This window comes from Pristiophorus japonicus, chromosome 4 (assembly GCF_044704955.1).
Source record: "Pristiophorus japonicus isolate sPriJap1 chromosome 4, sPriJap1.hap1, whole genome shotgun sequence".
NCBI classification, from domain to species: domain Eukaryota; kingdom Metazoa; phylum Chordata; class Chondrichthyes; family Pristiophoridae; genus Pristiophorus; species Pristiophorus japonicus.
The window spans coordinates 13,223,475-13,243,366 of NC_091980.1; the positions used below are offsets into that span (position 1 = coordinate 13,223,475).

General features: G+C 39.4%; 1 protein-coding gene across 1 annotated transcript; it reads left to right on the forward strand.

Moving 5' to 3' along the window:
• The first annotated feature begins 2,441 nt into the window (after positions 1 to 2,441).
• LOC139262424 (protocadherin gamma-A8-like) lies at positions 2,442 to 13,461 on the forward strand. Its single transcript, XM_070877619.1, has 3 exons — positions 2,442 to 4,981; positions 6,234 to 6,423; positions 13,109 to 13,461. Exons 1-3 carry the CDS (start codon positions 2,525 to 2,527, stop codon positions 13,459 to 13,461), a joined length of 3,000 nt encoding a protein of 999 aa, XP_070733720.1. The 5' UTR covers positions 2,442 to 2,524.
• Positions 13,462 to 19,892: the final 6,431 nt, after the last annotated feature.

Below are 19,892 nucleotides of genomic sequence, written 5' to 3' on the forward strand. Positions count from 1 at the left end.
TAGCCTGTAGGTTACGGCACTTCAAGTGCACATCCAAGTAATTGTTAAATGTGGTGAGGTTTCTACCACCTTTTCAGGCAGTGAGTTCCAGACCCCCAACACCATCTGGGTGAAGAACTTTCCCCTCAAGTCCCCTCTAAACCTCCTACCAATTACATTAAATCTATGCCCCATCGTTGTTGACCCCTCTGCTGAGGGAAACAAATCTTTCATATCCACTTTATCTAGGCCCCTCGTAATTCTATACACCTTAATAAGGTCCCCCATCAGTCTCCTCTGTTCCAAAGAAAATAAACCCAGCCAGCCGATCTAAGCTTTCCCCATAGCTAAAATTCTGCAGTCCGGGCAACATCCTAGTGAATGTCATCTGTACCATCTCTCGTGTAATCATCATTATTGTAATGCGGTGACCAGAACTGCACGCAGTACTCTAGCTGTGGCTTAACCAATGTTTTATATAGTTCAAGCATAACCTCCCTGCTCTTGTATTCTAAGCCTCGGCTAATAAAGGCAAGTATTCCATATGCCTTCTTAACCACCTTATCTACCCGGCCTGCTACCTCAGGGATCTGTGGACATGCACGCCAAGGTCCCTTTGTTCCACTACGCTTCTCCGTGCCCTACCAATTAATATTTATGCCTTTTCCCAAATGCATCACCTCATACTTCTCGAAATTGAATTCTATTTGCCATTCATATGGATGTTTTGATGAACTGCTATATAATTAGAAGATGAAGGATATTGTGATGTGCGACTGTGGAGTCACTATCCAATTCATGGGAGCGTCTTGTGAACCATTTTGCATTAAGATCATTCCTCGAAGTAATATATTCGTAGCACTAGAGGTCACAGAATGAACGGCTACCTTGAATACTGACATTCAATGTTGCTTTGCGAGATGAAATACGAAAGAAAGACTGAATGTGAATCACTTGGAAGGCTTTTGATTGGAAATGTAATAGTTCAAAATAAATGCTTTATTAAAATGGCAACTGCAATGGTTCATGCTCCTTTGCTGCTACTTAGTTTAGGAACAGAATTGATACACGGTTCCTGAAGAGTTACAACTGTGTGCATTTGTTAGAAATATTGCTCTCGATTTCGGTTTAGACACGCGGTTCGCATTTTTTGGAATGTGTCTGATCCGGAGAAACATTATTTACACGTAGATTTAAACAATGGGAATTGTTTGTGATTAATTGCTTTGTGGGCAGAGCATCAATGGCACATTATATTAAAAGGGTGTGAGAGAAAGCCACCACACACCCCCACCACCAGTCGCTACTGAACCGAGTTGAATATTCTAGATGTAAATAACAATACTCGGGTATTCCAAAAGGGTCAGTTCAATATGGAAGTATTACACATAGTTAAAGCAGAGACACGCCTCACCCCTGAATGTGTGCTACTTGTGAATTTTGGAAAAACTTGCTACCTGCTCGTTCTGAATGATTATTTCATCCTAGGGACACAAGCCCAGAGTGGCGATAGAAAGTTGTCGATGCTTGTACAAGAAAACTCCTGGACAAAGAAAAAATATTAGACACACATATTCGCACCTAATCACCAAATATGTTGGAATCGCTAAAGAATCTGGAGCTGTTTACTATTTAATGTCAGTACAGGATGCCAACAACATGGTGTCTACAATTACCCAGCCAGTTTAGAAAGCCATCTCATGAAAAGACTCACCCAAAGCAATTCTGGTAAAATTGAGCGATTGTTCCAATGGAGTGATAGTATACTTTTTAAAGAACCATCCTTCTGTTAGAATGTATGAGCTAGAAGCAGATTATTGGATAGGCCATTCAGCTACTACCACTTGCGTGAACAGTGCTTCTTGAATTTCCCTCCTAAATGGCCTCGTTCTAATTTTAAGGTATGTATATGTAAGCATTAGTTGAACTAATTCCTTACCAGTGCTGATCCAGGTCATTATTATCATTTGGTAGAGAGAGATCGTCATGTGATAACATATCTGAAAAGTTGAGTTAATTAAGTAATATCGATATTGATTGCAATAAGTCAGCGTTAAGCTACGATTACTGTGGAGTGGAATGGAGTTGCCAACGAAAACATTATGCCAACAAAAAAAAAATTATGGTTGAACAATCATAAATGTAAAACCGATTCGGAGATTTTTCCGAGACATTCCAGCTTTAAGAACTGTTCAGAAAGCTGATTGGATGTTTGTGGTTATGTTCCATCCACCAATCAGAAGCCGCAATGTGACTGGAGATCCTGACTGCCCCCTTCCCTTCCCATCCACCACTGCGCACGTTCAGCCACAGTTTACTGTTGAACGTCGGGCCGTGAGCATCGAAAGCTGTTTTGCATCCGAACCAAATGGTGATTTTCCGCAGAAATAAGAAGATCGGCACAGAAGCAATCTCCAGATTTGTAAACCCACAGGTATTTCTAGTAATCTGCTACTTTCACTGGGGAAACAATAAGTAACTTAACTCGAAGGAATAATCGAAGCAAGCTGTCGCGCTGAAACAATTGGGATGCTTTGTGCTGGAAATGAGATATTATAAACGATACTGGCTGTTAAAATGGTCACTGTTGTTCTGTGTCTTCTCCTTCTGGGATCAAATTTATGGACAGATTCGCTATTCAATTCCTGAAGAGCTGCAACTGGGTGCCTTTGTTGGGAATATCGCAGAGGATTTAGGATTGGACGTGAAAGACCTCTCTGCTCGCAGCTTTCGGATTGTGCCTAGTTCCACGAAGCAATTTTTCGACGTCAATTTGAACAATGGCAATTTATTTGTAAAGGAAAAGATTGACAGAGAACAGCTCTTTGGGCCGAGTGTTACGTGTGTATTATCTTTAGAGACAGTGATCGAAAATCCCTTCAGTCTGTACGATGTTGAAGTAGAGATTCTTGATGTAAATGATAATGCTCCGATTTTTACAAATAGCCAGTACCGCCTTGAAATCTCCGAGGTGGCCGCACCAGGAACAAGGAATCCTCTTGAATGCGCTCACGACCCGGACGTAGGAACCAACTCCCTGCAATCATACCAGCTATTTGCAAACGAATACTTCGGTTTAAACGTTGAGAGCCGAACTGGGAATGCAGACATGCCAGTGTTAGTTTTGAAAAGGCCACTGGATAGAGAGACGCTATCGACTCACAGGTTAGTGCTGATTGCCAAAGACGGCGGGGTCCCTGAGCGGTCTGGAACTGCACAAATATTAATCATTGTACAAGACGTGAATGACAATACGCCCGTGTTCCCTCAGTCTATTTATCAGGTCAGTCTGTTGGAAAATACACCCAAAGGAACATTGGTGATCAAGCTAAATGCCAGTGATTTAGATGAAGGTTCCAATGGCGAGATTAATTATTCTTTCAGTCGCCATACATCTGCCAGCGTCCGTGAACTGTTTGCTCTAGGTTCCAAAACGGGTGAAATCTGCGTCAAAGGAAATTTAAACTTTGAAGAAAACAGTGCTTTTGAGATTAATGTACAAGCAATAGACAAGGGAACTTCTGCAATTCCTGCTTATTGTCATGTACTGGTTCAGATTGTGGATATAAATGATAACGCTCCCAAGGTGACTGTCTCTACACTGTTCAGTCCAGTTCCTGAAAGCTCGCTGCCAGGGACGGTTGTAGCTCTAATCAGTGCAACAGATAAAGACTCAGGAGGAAATGGACAGGTAAAATGTCATGTCACAAATAACGTTCCTTTTCAACTGGATTCATCTTCTAAGAAATATTTAACATTGCGTACACAACAGGAACTTGATCGTGAAAATACCTCGAGGTACGAAGTCACTGTCCTTTGCAGTGATTCAGGGTCTCCTCCCCTCATATCCAAGAAAGACATCCAGTTGGAGGTTTCCGATATAAATGATAACGCGCCCCGCTTTGCGCAGCCTTTATATACAGCTTATGTGATGGAGAACAATGTTATTGGAACGTCTATCTTCGCAGTGACAGCTTTTGATCCAGATTTAAACCAGAACTCGCGGCTGAACTATTCCATAATGACGTCTCAGATTCAGGACGAGTCAGTGTTCAATTACGTCTACATCCAATCAGAAAGCGGAGTCATATTTTCTCAAATGTCTTTTGATTACGAGAGACTCAAAAAATTTCAGATCCAAGTTCAGGTTATGGACTCTGGAGTCCCGCAACTCTACAGCAATGCCTCAGTGAAGGTAATTATCCTTGATCAGAATGACAATGCTCCGGTGATCGTGCATCCATTGCCCGAGTATGGATCGACAGTCACAGAGACAGTATCTCGATTTGCAGATTCTGGTTATCTAGTTGCTAAGGTGTCGGCCACTGATGCGGACTCTGGCCAGAATTCTCGCCTGTCTTACCAAATTCTCCAGACAACTGACCCTGGACTTTTTACCATTTCACCCGATACGGGCGAAATCTGGACAATGCGTGGCATTATGAGCAAAGACGGAACAAAACAAAGGTTGGTCATTGGTGCAAAAGACAATGGTTCACCGCCGCTTTCAGCCTCAATGACAATCATCTTATCACTGACAGGCGGTGATACGGAAATGCTTTCCGACGTGAGCACTTTGTCTGACGATCCTGGGTCCTTTGGTGACATCAGCCTTTTCTTAGTCATAACGTTAGGGATAACCTCATCTATTTTTCTCGTGGTTTTATGTATCCTCGCTTTTAAAGTTCATAAAAACGGAAACCGGTTTGCTGCCCGTAATCGTTACCTGGACTCGTGCTGTTGCTTCGAAGCACGAAATTCATTGAATGGAATTCAAAAAGCCAGCAGAAATCTTGAAATAGCTCCGAACTATGTCGAAGTGTTTGGGGGCGATCCACTTTCTCAAAGCTTCCGCTATGACACGTGTTCGACTTCCGGTACGGCCAAGAGAGACGCCATGTTTCCTAACATGTACACTTCATCTACACGGAAGGATTACGTCACGAGTGGTAATAAAGATGCTCTCCGCGATGTAAACTGCAAGAACTCTATGAACAATGAGGTGAGGCACTTCTGAAAACGAAAACACTTTAATGTTTTAATTTGGTATATAGACATCCGCTGAATTATTGTAGCACAAGGTTCCATCTGTGTCACGTTGATGGCACAGATATGGCAGGTACGAGTAATAGCCCACATCGGAACCTATTTTGCCATTTTTGTTCAAACATAGTTACGCCGAAACAGCTTACCGTCGAATTATAAATGTTGACGTCCAGCTGAAGTCTCAAGGTTCATAGTGTCGAAGAGCAACAAAATGAAATATATTGGCGACAATATGAGTTAAGTCACATATTGGCTAAAAGACATCAAAATGGGTTATTGCAGATTGCAATAGTAATGGGTCTGATAGAATCAAGATATTTCAAACTATTAACCTTCTGCGTCAGAATAGGTTACAATAGGAGACGATGGAATTGACCTTAATTCGGGAATTTGGCAATTATATGCATGAAGTTTACGTAAAGAAAGCAATATATCAGAGCAATGCAATAAGCATAGTACTATGCATAAAGTTCATAGAAAAGGTGTGATGAGCATTGGGACAGGAGGTGGCCATTCAGCACCTCGAGCCTGCACTGTCATTCAATCAGAACATGGTGGATCTGTATATTACTTCCATCTACCCGCCTTGGTTCCATAACCCTTAATACCCATGCATAAAAAAAATATCAGTCTCACTTTTGAAATTTTAATCAGACACCTTTTTTTAGGGGGGGAACAGAATTCCAGAATTTCATTACCCTTTGTGTGAGGAAATGTTTTCTGACATTATGCCTGAACGACCCGCTATACTTTAAAGATTAGGTACCGTTTTCTGGAACGTCCCATCAAATATCATAGTTTCTCTCTATCTACCATGTCAAAAGGTTTAATCATTATTACAGTGCACATAACTTAATGTAATACTCCAGACGGGGGCGGTGGGGGGGGGGGCGTGGACGGACGGTGCGGGACGGGTTACCTAACCAGACATCTTTACGTGTGTAGCATAACTTCCACCACTTTGTATTCTAGCCCTCATACGATAAAGGCCCATATTTTGTTAGAGTTTATAATTATTTTTTATATCTGCAATGCCAGTTATTTCTGGACTTGGACCTCTAACTTTCACTTCTGGTCCACAATTCCTAGCTTTTTGCCATTTAGAAATTACTCTGATATATCTTTCTTTGTTTCAAGGTGGATAAACTCAAAGGTTCCCATATTTATCTGCATCTGCATAAGTTTGCTTCACTCACTTCATCTTTCAGTGTCCCATTGCAACTTTCTGCTTCCATGTAAACTGCTTACTGCGCCATCTAATTGAGTGCCTAAAGGGAGAGAAAAGAGAGATAAAATTAGGTGTTTGGCCAATAGTGAGAGAAGGATCACCTAAGAGACACAGGCTTTTTGTGATGACTATTGTTTTGTCCCTAAGAATGCATGTGTATTCAATCACAAGTATGTTTTTCAAATTCTTAAACTGGCTTATCTGCATCCTCAGAACATGCCTTCACATGACCTGGCAGTATTTTGTTACGCTGATGCATGTTAAAATACAAGCCATAATGGAGAAAAACAGTGATTACATTCAAAACTGTCACGAAAACATAAGTATTGATGGATTTGCAAGTAGTACTTCATTGCTGAATCTGCTCTGTGAGGAACTTTAAAGAAAACACATTTGAGTTTGATTTAGATGTGCAACATCAGCTGAAGTATTGGAGCACAATGTTCCATCTTTGTCTCGTTGCTGGCAGAGAAATTGCAGATATGAGTAAAGGTTGCAGAGCTGAACTTCTTTTTAATTGCTGCTCCTAATATTTATCCCTAGCAAGGCATCATTCGAATTTTATATTCAGGAGTTCAGTTCTAGTCTCAAGGGTTATAGGGTAGATAAGTGCAAACAAGAGCTAAATCAAATATTGGCTTAAATATGCCAAATCTAGAGGTCCACAGATTGCCACAGGTAAGAGACTGAAAGAATCAAGACATTCCGCACTTCTGCAGTCCTGCATGCGACTGAGATAGAATAGGAGGCAGTGCCCTTGGGCTAAATAAAAAAGGATTAATTATCAATTGCATACGATCCGCTGAGGCAGAGTGATGAAATATGCTAGCATTTCAGGATACATATGAAAGTGATTTGCCTAAGGCCGAAACAAGAGTGTTAAACTTAAATAAAGCCAATTACATAGTTATAAACAGCGATTTGGCTCGGGTATCTTTGTAAAATAGATTCAATAATAAGGTGGTAGATAAGCAATGGCTAGCATTTACAGAAATATTTAACAATTCTCAACATAAATTCCATTGAGAAATGAAACTCCACGGGAAAAGTGATCCTTCAATGGATAACAAAGGAAATTAAGGATAATGTTAGATTCAAACAAGAAGCTTATAATGTTGCGAAGAATATTAGTAAATCTGAGGATTGGGTTTCAGAAACCTGCAAAGGATGACCAAAAATTAAAAAAAAAGGAAAAAAAATACAATATGAGACAAAACTAGCGAGAAATGTAAAAGCAAATTGTAAGAGCTTCTTACAAGTATGTAAAAAGGAAGAGAGTTGCAAAAATAAATGTTGATCTCTGAGAGCCTGAGGCAGGAGAAATTATTCCGGGGAATAAGGAAATAGCAGAAAGATTAAACAATTATTTTGTATCGGTCTTTACAGTAGAAGACACAAAAAGCATACCAAAAAATGATGGGGACCCAAGGGTCTAATGAGGGTGAGGAATTTAACGTAATTAATTTAAGTAGAGAAAAAGTACTCGAGAAACTAATGGAACTAAAAGCCGACAAATCGCCTGGACATGACAGCCTACATTGTAGACTTTGAAAAGAGGTGGCTGCAGAGATAATGGATGCATTGGTTTTGATCTTCTAAAATTCCTTAGATTGTGGAACACTCCAAACGGATTGGAATGCAGCAAATGTAACACTGCTATTCTAGAAAGGAGGGAAAGAGAAAAAAGGGAACTACAGGCCTGATATTGTCATTGCGAAAATGTTTGAATCCATTGTTAAGTAAGTGGTATCAGGGCACTTAGGAAATCATAACATGATTAGGCAGTCAGAAGTTTTATGAAAGGGAAATCGTTTTTTACAATTCCTTTTGGAATGGCTATTAGTTTGTCACAAACAATACGTTTGTGTTCATTCACACCTATTATTTTCAAATTCTTGAAGTACCTTATCTGCATCATAAGAATATGCCCTCACACGACCTTGTTATATTTTGTTACATTACAGCATTTAAAAATTCAGGGCACAAGAGACAAAAATAGTGATTGCATACATAACTGCCACAAAAACATATGTATTGATGGATGTACGAGTAGTACTTTGTTGCTGATACTGCTCGGTGAGGAATCTATAAGAAAAAAAATACTTGAGTTTGCGTTGGATGAGTAAAAATCCACTGAAGTATTGGATCACACGCTTCCACTTTTGTCTAGCTTAGAAACATAGAAACATAGAAAATAGGTGCAGGAGTGGGCCATTCGGCCCTTCGAGCCTGCACCACCATTCAATATGACCATGGTTGATCATGCACTTCAGTATCCCATTCCTGCTTTCTCTCCATACTCCTTGATCCCTTTAGCCGTAAGGGCCACATCTAACTCCCTTTTGAATATATCTAATGAACTGGCCACAACAACTTTCTGTGGTACAGAATTCCACATGCTCACAACTCTCTGAGTGAAGAAGTTTTTCCTCATCTCGGTCCTAACTGGCTTACCCCTTACCGTTAGACTGTGACAGCTGGTTCTGGACCTCCCCAACATCGGGAATATTCTTCCTGCATTTAACCTGTCCAATTCCGTCAGAATTTTATATGTTTCTATGAGATCCCCTCTTATTCTTAAATTCCATTGAGTATAAGTCTATCGATCCAGTCTTTCTTCATATGTCAGTCCTGTCATCCCGGGAATCAGTCTGGTAAACCTTCGCTGCACTCTCTCAGTAGCAAAAATGTCGTTCGTCAGATTAGGAGACCAAAACTGTACACAATATTCAACGTGTGGCCTCACCAAGGCCCTGTATAACTGTCGTAAGGCCTCCCTGCTCCTGTACTCAAATCCTTTCGCTATGAAGGCCAACATGCCATTTGCCTATTTCACTGCCTGTTGTACCTGTATGCCAACTTTCAATGACTGATGTACCATGACACCCAGGTCTCGTTGCAGCTCCCCTTTTACTAATCCGTCACCATTCAGATAATAGAAGTGATAGATAAGAGCAAAAGTTGCACATCTGAACTTTTTAATTGCTGTCCCTAATATATCTCGCTCCCAAGGCATCATTTAAATTTCACATTGAGAAGTTCAGTTGTAGTCTTAAGGGTTATAGGAAAGATTAGGTGAAAATATGAATTAAGTCAAATATTGACTAGAAGATGACAAATCTGGGGGTTTGCAGATTGCCATAGGAAAGAGACTGAAAATATCAAGACATTCCACACTTTTGAAGTCTTGTCTGAGACTGAGGTACAATAGGAGATTTTGTGCTTGGAATAAATTTGGGGAGAAGAACGAATGCGTAGCTTTAAACTTGCAGTTTAGGAGAAGGAAGAAATAGATCTGAGCACTAAAGTAAGCACAGTACAATGGATAAGGTTGGCAGAGAGAAGTTGTGATAAATATAAGAGAGGAAGAACGGTTTGAGGATAATACTGTAAGAAGGATTACTCTCTGACCATAGCGTTATGGTTATCCCTGATAATAAGTTTGTAATTATTCACAATTAATTATTTCTAAATCGTTAACCTGCTTATCCACACGAAAAGAACATGTCCTCAAACGAGCTAACTACAATTTAAATACTTCCTGTAAAACTTTAGGAAATTATAAGGCAGAAAAAGTGTAACTGATCGCACAACTGCCTCAAAGGAATATGTACGGATGGATCAGCAATTATTAGTGCACTGTTGATTCTGCTCAGAGCACTGTGCCATGCTAGTTACATATTTGATGTTGGCATAAATTGTAGCAAATATTTATGCTGAATTTTTTTTTATTCTGAAAGAAATACAACGAACGTTTTAGTTTTTACGGAGCATAGTGAAGTTAGCATTGGAGAATGGATCTGTCATCCATTTCAAGAAATTCCCATTAGGAAGCAGTCGCAGGTCAAATAAAGCACAGTTTAAATGCAGAGTGATGCCCATCTTGCTTGTTTGCATAGGTGCCTCAAACTCAGCTTCTAAACACTGACCATAGCATCAGTGTAACATTTCCCATTACTACGCTAGCATTGGTCCCACTGAGTGAGGCTTTGAAATCAGTGCCAAATTACAGGCAGCATTGTGCAGTGGCATTGCGCCCACTGGTAACTCATTTCACATCAAATTCTTAAATCCGGAAGAAACAATAACATCATCCCAACAATACCGGTTAAATTACATCTATGTCCTACAAGACAATGTGCTAATTCGCTGTGCCATCTAGTCAATACAACTGGTTCCATCAGCAGCAGGCAGTGTTCTAACTGTTCACTGTCACAAAACTACTCTCGTGCCAAGCATTGATTTTGGATGTAATCAGAGGAGCACTAAGTAAAAAAATGTGTTAACAGATAAATATTGAATGAATTAAAATGTGTATTTTTAAAATGAATATTTGCAGTTGGCTATTTATGGTGACTTTTGGAAAATTTACTGTAAGACAATTCTTGAAAAACAGCCAAGCACAAGAATGGAAAGCTCCAATGTAAAATAATAAAATAGTGCTTTAATTTTTGAATACACAACAATAGATTGGAAAAAGGATTGGACAGACTCCCCAGCTTTAAGATATGTTGCGTATAGTAATTTTTTTAAATCTACAAGTTCATTTTTTTCACTAAAGCAAAGCTGAAATATGATGGAAATCATGTCAAGGTGCTTTTGTCATTACGCGCTACTAGATAGATTCCAAAACTAAATGGCGAAATGCGCAATATTGCATCGAGTTTTTTTCATTTATGAATCTAATGTCTCGGAGAAAATGACAGGAATACTTAGTTTACCATTCAAAACACACAGGTATTTCAAACGCTGTAATGGGCCGGAAGCAAAGCGTGCTGCTGTGTAGCTGAGCAGCGCTATGGGACCTACTATACCAGCACCGACAGTAGGCTCCATATCCTTGGGTATTTCTTGTCGCCACATCTCAGAAGAGAAGCAGCAATAATCAAAGAAGAAAATCCCGCTCTAGCAAACTCAGATCTGCCTACTAATGATCTCTGGAAGTGGACAAGATGCCTCCTTCAGTCCAAGAACCACACCTGGCCAGCGACCGAAATTCTAAAAACTTCAAAACTCTCACCTAAATGCTAGAAGCGACTGATGTGGGAAACCAGCAGGGACACGAATTAGGAGCTGGTCATAAACCATGGGGACCACACACCTGGCTTTACAATGTCACGTAAAATATAGATCACTCAGACCAGAACTTCATAAGGACACTGCAAACATCTGCTACAAAAACAGAAGATGAAAGATAACCTGTTGTGCCACTGTGGAGAGACTACTTAATACAATAGATCATCCTATGAACCATTGCTCACTATATTCCTTTCTCGGAGTAATAGATTCGTATCACGTAAGGTTATGGAGTAAGCTACAACTTGATCATTCACATTTAATATACCTTTGCAAGCTGAAATACGAAACTAAGAAGACTAAATGGGGCAACCTTATCAAAGCATTTGGAAGATTTTTTAATTCGAAATTGGACAGTTTAAAATAAGAGAATTACTAAAATGACAATATCTATGGTTATTTCCAAGTTTGCAGATGACATTAAGCTGGGTGGCAGTGCAAGCTGCAAGGAGGATGCTAAGAGGCTGCAGGGTGACTTGGACAGGTTAGGCGGATCGGCAAATGCATGGCAGATGCAGTATAATGTGGATAAATGTGAGGTTGTCCACTTTGCAAAAACAGGAAGGAAGATCATTATCTGAATGGTGACAGATTAGGAAAAGGGGAGGTGCAATGAGGCCTGGGTGTTATGGTACATCAGTCACTGAAGGCAAGCATGCAGGTACAGTAGGCAGTAAAGAAAGCAAATGGCATGCTGGCCTTCATAGCGAGGGGATTTGAGTATAGGAGCAGGGATGTCTTGCTGCAGTTGTACAGGGCCTTGGTGAGACGGCAACTTGAGTATTGTGTGCAGTTTTGGTCTCCTAATCTGAGGAAGGATGTGCTTGCTATTGAGGAAGTGCAGCAAAGGTTCACCAGACTGATTCTCGGGATGGCAAGACTGACAAATGAGGAAAGACTGGATCGGCTAGGCTTATATACACTGGAATTTAGAAGAATAAGATAGGATCTCATCGAAACATATAAAATTCGGACGGGACTGAACAGTTTAGGTGCAGGAAGTGTTGGGGAAGTCCAGAACCAGGGGACACAGTCTACAGGTAAGGGGTAAGCCATATAGGACCGAGATGAGGAGAATCTTTTTCACCCAGAGAGTTTGAACCTGTGGAATTCTCTGCCAAAGAAAGTTGTTGAGTCCAGTTCGTTGGACATATTCAAAAGGGAGTTAGATGTGGCCCTTATGGCTAAAGGGATCAGGGGGTATGGAGAGAAGGCTGGGGTGGAGTACTGAGGTTGAATGATCAGCCATGATCATATTGAATGGTGGTGCAGGCTCGAAGGGCCGAATGGCCTGCTCCTGCACCTATTTTCTATGTTTCTATACACCATTGCTGCTACTTAGTTTATAGATATGATCAGATTTGAACGCTGAAGAATTACAACTGGGTGAATTTTTTGTGAATATTTCGGTCAATATTTAGGTATGTAATAATTATCAGCTCGCATTTTGGGGGGATTGTGACCTGAGGAAAGCAATATTTCATAAAATTGTATGTATTGTTTTGTGGGCAGAGCATGACTTGTATATTTAATAATTCATAAGAAAAAGTGTTATGCCAGAGGACTGATGGATAGCAAATGTAATATCTATATTTAGGAAAGGGAGAATACATGTAATAGAATCATATAAACTTACAGCATACAAGGCGACCATTCACCCATCGTGTCCGTGCTGGATTTGTGTGCTGAAGTCACGAGAGTGGGACATGAACCCACAACCTTCTGACTAATAGGCAAGAGTGGTGTCAATTGACCCACAACTTTTTCCTGACTATTCAGGGAATTATAGACCAGTCAGCTTAACACCAATGGCAGGAACAATACTGGAATCACTAGTAATGTTGCAAATAGAAGAACATCGAGAAACTAAAAATATAGTAATGAACAGTCAGCATGGATTTCAAGAGGCAAAGTCTTGCTTGACCAAACTCATTAATTTTTTTCAAGAGGTAACAGCGAGAGTAGACAATGACAATGAAGTAGATGTCAGTTATCTAGATTTTCAAAAGGCCTTCGATAAGGTTACCCATAATAGACTGATGAACAAGATCCGAGAATGTGGAGTCAGGGGACGAGAAACTGAATGGATAGCTAGCTGGCTTCAAGACAGCATGCAGAGAGTAGTGGTATAGTGTAACTATTCATAGTGGCAGAAGGTGGGTCGTTTTGTTCCACAAGGATCAGTGCTGGAACCTCAAATTATATTATATTATTTTATGTCATAATATATTATATTATATATATTATATTAACAACAGAGGCAGCTCGAGCCTGGAGCTATTACAGGTTCTATCAAGAGGACAAAATGAGAAATATAAAGTAATAAAATTATGACATCACATGGATAGAGGGCAGTGATTGCTTCTTTCATATTAATTGAATCGCTGGACAGGGAATGAATCTTAAAGAAAGCTAATAACTGATTTAATTTGATCCAATTGCTGATTTGTATAATTTTAACTTAATTTATAATTGTGTTATATATTATTTAGTTTGGTTTAGTTATAATTAGTCTTTATTAAACTGATTTTACTATTGTGTACTCATTATTGTATTATTTACAATGTAATTCGAATTTGTTTTCACATTTCCCTTCAGATCCGAGCATTTTACCTCTTTCTACAATTTCTTTTCATGCTTTTTCGCTCGTCTCCTTAATGGGCAATAAACGTATTGTAAAATTGTTGTGAAGCGCCTTGGGACGTTTTACTACGTTAAAGGCGCTATATGAATAAAAGTTATTATTAGTAATATTATTATTAAGGATTTAGATTTTGGAATCACGAATAAAAATTCTAAATTTGCAGAAAACACCAAATTGGGGGGAGGTAGGGTCGTCAATACTGAGGGGATGGCAACAAATTACAGGAGGACATTCCGAAACTTGCAGAATGGACATAGAATTGGCAAATTATGTTCAACACAGACAAGTGTGAGGTACTAAATTTTGGTTGGAAGAAAAGGGAGAGCACTCATTAGTTAGAGATTACGAGTCTAAGTGGGGAAGAGGAACAAATGGATTTAGGAGTACAAATGCACAAATCACTAAAGGTTGCGACACAGGTTCGCAACACCACACAAAAAGCAAATCAAGAACTATGGTTTATTTCCAGAGGTATAGAATTGAAATGTTGGGATTTTTTGCCAAACTTGTACTGAAGGACACTTAGCGCACAGTGTACAGTTCTGCTAACCATATTATAAACACAATATAGAGGCACTGGAAAGGGTGCAGAGAAGATGTACATGGATACCACAAATGCGAGGGTATACATACCAGGAAAGGATGAATAAGCTGGGACACTTTTTGCTTGAACAAAGAAAGCTGAACGGTGACCTAATATTTTAAAGCATGAAAGGTTTTGAGCGAGTGGTTAAAGAGAGAATGCTTCCACTTATGCGGAAGAGCATGCCTAGAGGCCATCGATATAAGATAGTCACTAAGAAATCCAATAGGGAATTCAGAAGGATCTTTTTTACCAGAAGAGTGGTGGAACTCGCCAGGACAGGGAGTGGATGAAGCGAGTAGTATAGACACATACAAGCAGAGGCCAGACAAGTATATAAGTGGGTCAAGAGAATAGAGGGTTATGCTGATAGATTTAGTTGAGGGAAGACAGAAGGAAGCTGGAGTGGAGCATAAACGTCGGCATAGCCTGGTTGGGCTATGCCGTATATGCCGCTTCTATGTCGTATGGCCTTTGTAATCCTATGTAATATTGTATTGAAAAAGAGTGGGTATACAGGTATCCGCTGAATTATTGTAACACAAGGTTCCATTTTTGTCACGTTGATGTCACAGATATGGCAGGTATGAGTAACAGTCCACATCAGAACTTATGTTGCTATTATTGTTCAAAATAGTTACCTTCGAATTTCAAATTTAGACGTCCACTTGACGTTTCAAGGGTTATATGTAGAATAGCAACAAAGTGAAATGTATTGTTGAGAATATGAGATAAGTCAGGTATTGGCTAAAAGATGCCAAAAATGGGTTATCTCAGATTGCAATATCAAAGGGACTGATAAAATCAAGACATTTGCAACTATCGACATTCCGGGTGAGAATGGGTTACAATAGGAGACGATGCAATTGACGTGAATTTAGAAATTTGACAGTAATAGACTTGAAGTTTACAAAAAGCAAGCAAAATATCAGAGCACTACAATAAGCACAGTACTATACATACAGTTGATAGAAAAGATGTGATGAACATTGGACCAGGAGGAGGCCATTCCGCAGCTCGAGCCTGTACTGCCATTTAATTAGAACATGGCGGATCTGTATAGTATTTCCATCTACCCGTTCGACAATCCTTAATAACCTTGCATAACAGAAACATATCATTCTCACTTTTGTAATTTTAATGACACCTCAGCCTCAACAGATTTTTGGCACACATTCCCCGATTTCCATCACTCTTTATGTGAGGAATTATCTTCTGACATCATGCCTGAACGAACGAGCTCTACTTTTAAGGTTAGGTCACCTTGTTTTGGAAACTCCCATCAAAGATCATAGTTTATCTATTTCTACCATGGTAAATGGTTTAATCATCATTAAACAGTTCAATTAGATCACCCCTTCATATTTTATATTCAAGGAAATATAGGCTTAGTCTGTCCAACCTTTTATCATAATGTAATTGTTGTAGCAGCATATCATTCTGGTAAATCTAAACAGCACAATCTCCAAGGCCAATATATAGCCCTGAAATGAAGTACGCAGGAATCAATGTAATATGTCAGACAGTGTGGATAGCGGTCGGGGCGGGGCTAACTAAACATAGCTGTTTATTTGTGTAACATAACTTCCACCACTTTCTATTGGGGCCCTCGTAAGATAAAGGTCAATATTCCATTAGACTTAAAAATTATTGTTTTACCTGCATGTCAGCTTTTGGTGATTTCTCTACTGGACCCCCACCTTTCACTTCTGGTCCACAGTTCACGACTTTTTGCTATTTAGAAACTACTGTGATATATCTTTCTTCGGTTCAAAGTGGTAACCTGAAGCTTTCACATATTCATCTGGATCTTCATCAGATTGGTCCACTCACTTCATCAATGAATGTCCCTTTGCTACTTTCTGTTTCCATTTAACCTATTAGCTGCGTCACCTTACTGAGTGTCTATAGAGCGGTAAAAGGGAAAGGAAGTTAAGTTTGCGGCCAATACTGAGAACAGTATCACCTAACATACGCAGGCTTTTAGGGATGACTATTATTTTGTCCCTAAGAATGTATTAGTATTCATTCACAAGTATGTTTTTCAAATTCTTGAAGTCGCTTATCACAAGAAGATGCCCCCGCATGAGCTAGCTGTATTTTGTCACACGAGTGCATTTAAAATTCAGGATATATTATAAAAAATAATGATTACATTCAGAACTGCCACAAAAGCATATATATTGATGGATTTGCAAGTAGTATTTCATTGCTAAATCTGCTCAGTGAGGAACTTATAAGAAAAACACATTTGAGTTTGATTTGGATGTGCAAACATCTGCTGAAGTATTGAAGCACAAGGTTCCTCCTTTGTCTAGTAGGTGGCAGAGAAATGTCAGATATGAGTAAAAGTTTCACAGCTCAATTTCTTTTTAATTGCTGTCCCCAATATTTATCCCTGGCAAGGCATTATTTGTATTTTACATTATGAAGTTCAGTTATAGGGAAGGGTTGCAGTCAAGATTAGTGAAAATATGATGTAAATCAAATATTGTCTAGAAGATGCCAAATATGGGGCTTCGCAGATTGCTGTAGGAAAGAGACTGAAAGAATTAAGACATTGCTCACTTTTCCAGTCCTGGATGAGACTCAGGCAGAATAGAAGGCAGTGTGCTTGGCCTAAATAAGATAGGGTTAATTAGCAATCTCACAGTAAAGGATCGTCTGGGGCAGAGTGCTCAGAATATACCAAAGAGTCACTTGAGGGTCACTTGCTTATAATGTTGCAATAAATGGTAGGAAGCCTGATGATTGGGAGAGTTTCATAAACCAGGAAAAGCTTACCAGAGGGGTAAATAACCATGTGGCATAGATTAAAAATAATTAGGGGAAGCTTTGAAAGAGATATGAGGGGCAATGTCTTCAACCAGAGGGTAGTGGGGGTCTGGAACTCACTGCATGAAACGGTGGTAGAAGCAAAAACCCTCACCACATTTAAAATATACTTGGATGTGCAGATAAAGTGCTGTAAACTACAGGGCTAAGGACCAAGAGTTGTAAACTGGGATTAGGCTTGGTAGCTCTTCATCAGCCGGTACAGACACGATGGCCAAAATGGCCTCCTTCCATGATGTAAATGTCTATGATTCTAAGATTCTAACCTCACTAGATTCTAGAACGATCCCAGTGGATTGGAATATAGCAAATGTAACACAGCTGTTCAAGAAAGAAGTGAGAGAGAAAACATGGAACTACCTGCCAGCCTGACATTAGTCGTTGGGAAAATGCTGGAATTCATTGTTGAGGAAGTGGTATCAGGGCACCTGTAAAATCATAACATGATAAGGTTTTATGAAAAGGAAATCGTTTTTGATATTTCTTTTTGGAATGGATATTGGTTTGTTCCAAATAATACGTTTGTATTCATTCACAACTAATTCTTCAAATTCTTGAAGTGGCTTATCTGCATCATAAGAACATGCCTTCACAACAGATTGCTTAATTTTTACCCTACAGCAATTACAAATTCAGGACGTAAGAGAGATAAATAGTGATTATAGGAATAATAGCCACAAAAACATATGTATTGATAGATTTACAAGTAGTACTTTGCTGCTGGAACTGCTCGGTCAGGAATCTATAAGAAAAAAGTATTTGAGTTTGCTTTGGATGTGCAAAGATCCACCGAAGTAGTGGACCAACAGATTCCATCTTTATCTAGTTTATGGCAGAGAAATGACAGATATGAATAAAAATTGCTCATGTGAACAAAAGTTTAGTATGCAGGTAAATCAAGTGATCAGGAAGGCCAATGGAAACGTGGCATTTATTGCTAAGGGGATGGAATATAAAAGCAGGGAAGTCTTGCTACAGTTATACAGGGTATTGATGATGCCACACCTGGAATACTGCGTAGTCTTGGTTTCCATATTTACGAAAGGATATACTTGCCTTGGAAGCAGTTCAGAGAAGGTTCACTAGGTTGATTCTCATTAGAATTCAGAAGATTGTGAGTTGATCTTATCGAAACGTATAAGATTATGAGGGGGCTTGACAAGGTGGATGCAGAGAGGATGTTTCCACTGATAGGGGACAAAAAAACTAGGGAGCATAATCTTAGAATAAAGGGCCTCCCATTTAAAACTGAGATGAGGAGCAATGTATTCTCTCAGAGGGTTGTAAATCTATGGAATTTGTTGCCTCAGAGAAGCTGCGACATTGAATAAATTTCACAGAGATAGACAGTTTCTTAACCGATAAGGGATTAAGGTGTTATGGTGAGCGGGCAGGGAAGTGGACCTGAGTCCATGATTGGATCAGCCATGATTATATTAAATGGCGGAGCAGGCACGAGGGGCCGTATGGCCTTTGGCTGCTCCTATTTCTTATGTTCTTATGTTCTTAATTACTGTCCCTAATATGTATCCCTACCAACACGTCATTTAAATTTAACATTGAGAAGTTCAGTTGTAGTCTCAAGGGTAAAACTGAAGATTAGGAGAAAATGCGTTACGTCAGATATTAGCTAGATGATGCCAAATCAGGGGGTTCACAGACTGCCATAGGAAAGAGATTGAAATAATCAAGATATTCTACACTTTTGAAGTCCTGCCACGGACTGAGGTACAATAGGAGACGGTGCTCTCAGCATAAATTTTGGGAGAAGAACAAATCGGTAGATATATAATTGAAGTTTAGGAGAAGGAGGAAATAGATCAGAACACTAAGGTAAGCACAGTACAATGGATAATGTTGGCAGAGGGAAGCTGTGATGAACATAAGAGAGGAAGAACAGTTTGGTGATTGTAGTGTAATACGGATCACCTCTCCAACAATAGCCTTTTTGGGTTAAACATAGTGTTATCACTGATAATAAGTTTGTAATCAATCACAATTAATTATTGCTTAATCTTTAAGTAGCTTATCCGAACCATAAGAGCTACAATTTGTTAAAATACTTTCTGTAAAACTTTAGAAACTTGTAAGAGAATAAAGATGTAACTGAATGCACAACTGCCTGAATGGAATATGTAAGGAGAAATTAGCAATTATTAATTAATTGCTTATTCTGCTCGGTGCACAGTACTGTGCGAGTTACATATTTGATGTTGGCATAAATTGTAGCAAATATTTATGCTGATTTATATCGAATTCTGAAAGAAATACAACTAGCGCTTCAATTTGAAATTCATTGGTGTTTCTGCTTTTTCGGAGCATAGTGGAGTTAGCATTGGAAAATTGATCTGTTTTCCATTTGAAGCAATTTTCATTGCGAAGCAATCCCAGGTCAAGTATGGCACCGTTTAAATGGAGAGTGATGCTTATCTTGTTTGTTTGCATAGGTGCCTCAAACTCATCTTCGAAGCATTGGTCCATAGTATCAATGTAATATTTCA